Source organism: Notolepis coatsorum (assembly GCF_963971535.1).
Source record: "Notolepis coatsorum genome assembly, chromosome: 5".
NCBI lineage: Eukaryota > Metazoa > Chordata > Actinopteri > Aulopiformes > Paralepididae > Notolepis > Notolepis coatsorum.
Window position 1 is genome coordinate 21,429,402 of NC_140169.1, and position 3,163 is coordinate 21,432,564.

Consider the following 3,163-nt stretch of genomic DNA (forward strand, 5'->3'; position numbering starts at 1 on the left):
CATGTCTTCCACTCTGGCTGTCTCTGTTACCATGACTCCCAGTCCAACACACACTGACCCACCTGAACAACATAAACAGATCAGGTGTTCCATGAGGCTAATGAACGATGGAAACAACAGATGTGTTGAACAGGTCGAAGTTGACAGTAAATGAGTCCAAGCGGACACCGGTAGAGAGACATACACACGAAGCAGAACAGTGTCTTTTTCTCTCTCTCTCCTTCAGGAGTCGTGGAATATGGCGTTGAGCTGGGCGTTCATCACCCTCTCGTGGTGCGAGTGGCCGTCGAACCCCATCAGGCCGTCCATGGGCAGTTCAGAGCAGCGTGGGTTTGAGTACACAGCGCCGGCGTTCCCTCCGTAGTGCATGGTGAAGGCGAAGCTCTTCTCAAACTCTGCGGTGGAAACCGCCTCATGTTTGAAGGTGGAGAAGTTGCCATTGACGCTGAGAGGAGGGCTCAGGGGGGCGCCCTCGAAGCCGGGGCTCGCGCAGCAGTCCGATACGAGCGCGCTCTCGAAGAAAGGCTCCAGCGCGCTGCCATATTGGTGCGGTTTGACGTGGTGGAAGATGTGGGATGAGTCCATGGTGCCGTAGGGAGGGCTGGGGAGGCCCGGGGTCAGCCCAGGGCTCTGGTACGGGTAGTGGCCGGGGAAAGGAGCCCCACCTTGGGCCTGAAGGTGAGCCGGTAGCTCGGGGGTCTGCTCTGGGAGGAAGGTCCTCGGGTTGAGCTGCAGACAGCCTGCCACCAGGTTAGTGGTGGGCTGGGAGAGGCCTGAGAACACAACACAAACAATACCAGTTACACTGTTACCACGGTTAGTTAGACAGATAATAGTATAGTAACATCCCTAGTACTATATATAGTACCTTTACACATATATTACTACAGAATATTTAAGGTAAAGTACCTTTACACAGATACTGCTGTGTCAGTTACTACAGAATATTTAAGGTACAGACAGTATGGTACCTTTACACAGATATTACTACAGACTATTTAAGATATGGTACCTTTACACAGATATTACTACAGAATATTTAAGGTAAAGTACCTTTACATAGATACTGCTGTGTCAGTTACTACAGAATATTTAAGGTATAGTACCTTTACACAGATATTACTACAGAATATTTAAGGTATAGTACCTTTACACAGATATTACTACAGAATATTTAAGGTAAAGTACATTTACACAGATACTGCTGTGTCAGTTACTACAGAATATTTAAGATATGGTACCTTTACACAGATATTACTACCGAATATTTAAGGTAAAGTACCTTTACACAGATATTACTACAGAATATTTAAGGTAAAGTACCTTACACAGATACTGCTGTGTCAGTTACTACAGAATATTTAAGATATGGTACCCTTACACAGATATTACTACAGAATATTTAAGATATGGTACCTTTACACAGATATTACTACAGAATATTTAAGGTAAAGTACCTTTACACAGATACTGCTGTGTCAGTTACTACAGAATATTTAAGGTATAATACCTTTACACAGATATTACTACAGAATATTTAAGGTAAAGTACCTTTACACAGATACTGCTGTGTCAGTTACTACAGACTATTTAAGGTATAGTACCTTTACACAGATATTACTACAGACTATTTAAGGTATAGTACCTTTACACAGATATTACTACAGAATATTTAAGGTAAAGTACCTTTACACAGATACTGCTGTGTCAGTTACTACAGAATATTTAAGATAAAGTATCTTTACACAGATATCACTATACAATATTTAAGGTATATTAGACAGAAGTTACCTTTACACAGCGCCTGGACAAAGGTCATGAGTTCGGGACTCTTCCCAGAGCGTAGGACTTCGCTCAGAGCCCAGATGTAGTTCTTGGCGAGGCGGAGGGTCTCGATCTTGGAGAGCTTCTGGGTCTTGGAGTAGCATGGTACCACCTTCCTCAGGCTCTCCAGCGCGTCGTTCAATCCATGCATTCTGTTCCTCTCGCGAGCGTTGGCTTTCATCCGTCTCATCTTAAACCTGGAAATATTAAGATAATTGAAATTAAGTAATTACAACTGTTCATTAATTATACCTGCAGCAATTCACACAATATCTATAATAGAGTTTGTTAAACTAGAGGTTGATGGTCTGATGGTTCCTTAGACAAGAGCACCAGCATGTTTTAATCAGTAGGCCTCATAGTAATTAACAGGCTATTATTCATATTAATATGAATGGATAGGTTATTATTCATATTCATAGTAATTAATGGAGTATTAATAATATGAACACGAATTAATAGACATTTGTTTAATGTAATAATAATAAATGTATTTTATATAGGTTATTATTAATACGAATTAATAGGCTATATTATATATGAATAGTAATGTATAATGATAATTTATAGGTTATTATTAATACTGATTCATATACTATTTGTAATAGTAATGTATAATAGTAATTAATATATTATTAGTTGGTTGTGAGAGAGGTTACTGTGTTGCTACCTTCACTCATATTGAAAACAAGAAGTCTGTATTGGAAACTGCCAAATTATAATTATTTCAGTTAAGAGTGATTCTGAAATCAATTGACTAAATGCAATTTCTAAAACTTGTCTTTTCATTTACCAGAGCCATTGTGAAAGCTAATATAAATAAATTGAGTCAAACAGGGCCTTTCTAAACCAAATATAGATCTAAGACCCACCTCTGCATGCGAGCCTTTGTCATTTTCTTTTTCTTCGGCCCTCGTCTTTTGGGTTTGTTTTGATTCTCTCCATCCTCCTCTTCCTCTTCTTCCTCTTCCATCTCTTCTTCCTCCTCCATCTCTTCCTCCTCCTCTTCCTCCTCCTCCTCATCCTCCAGTCTCTGGAGTCTGTCCTCCTCCCCCAGCTCCTCCTTGCCCTCCTCTTGCAGCGCGCGTTCCTCCGTGAAAGACTTGGTCATTGTTGTGGTTTACCAACCGTCTGTCTCACAAATAAACAAACAAACAAACAAACAAAGCTGCATTAACTAGCTGTCGACATCACATCGTAATGACATCAGGATGTTTTAGTATCATCTTTTATCATCTGACTAGAAAACAAACGAATAAATAAACAAATGTTGAAACGCTAAGCAACGTTTTTAATTGAGAATAAATAAATGTAATATTACAACTAACAGGACTAGTAG

At 40.0% G+C, this 3,163-nt stretch overlaps 1 protein-coding gene across 1 annotated transcript; it reads right to left on the minus strand.

Annotated features, from left to right (window-relative positions):
• Window positions 1–222: 222 nt before the first annotated feature.
• neurod1 (neuronal differentiation 1) lies at window positions 223–2,935 on the minus strand (the record flags this gene model as incomplete). The annotated part of the gene is made up of 3 exons (XM_084314033.1): window positions 223–773; window positions 1,792–2,021; window positions 2,697–2,935. The coding sequence occupies 3 exons, from the start codon at window positions 2,933–2,935 to the stop codon at window positions 223–225; spliced, it is 1,020 nt and encodes a 339-aa protein (XP_084170159.1).
• Between the last annotated feature and the right edge of the window lie 228 nt (window positions 2,936–3,163).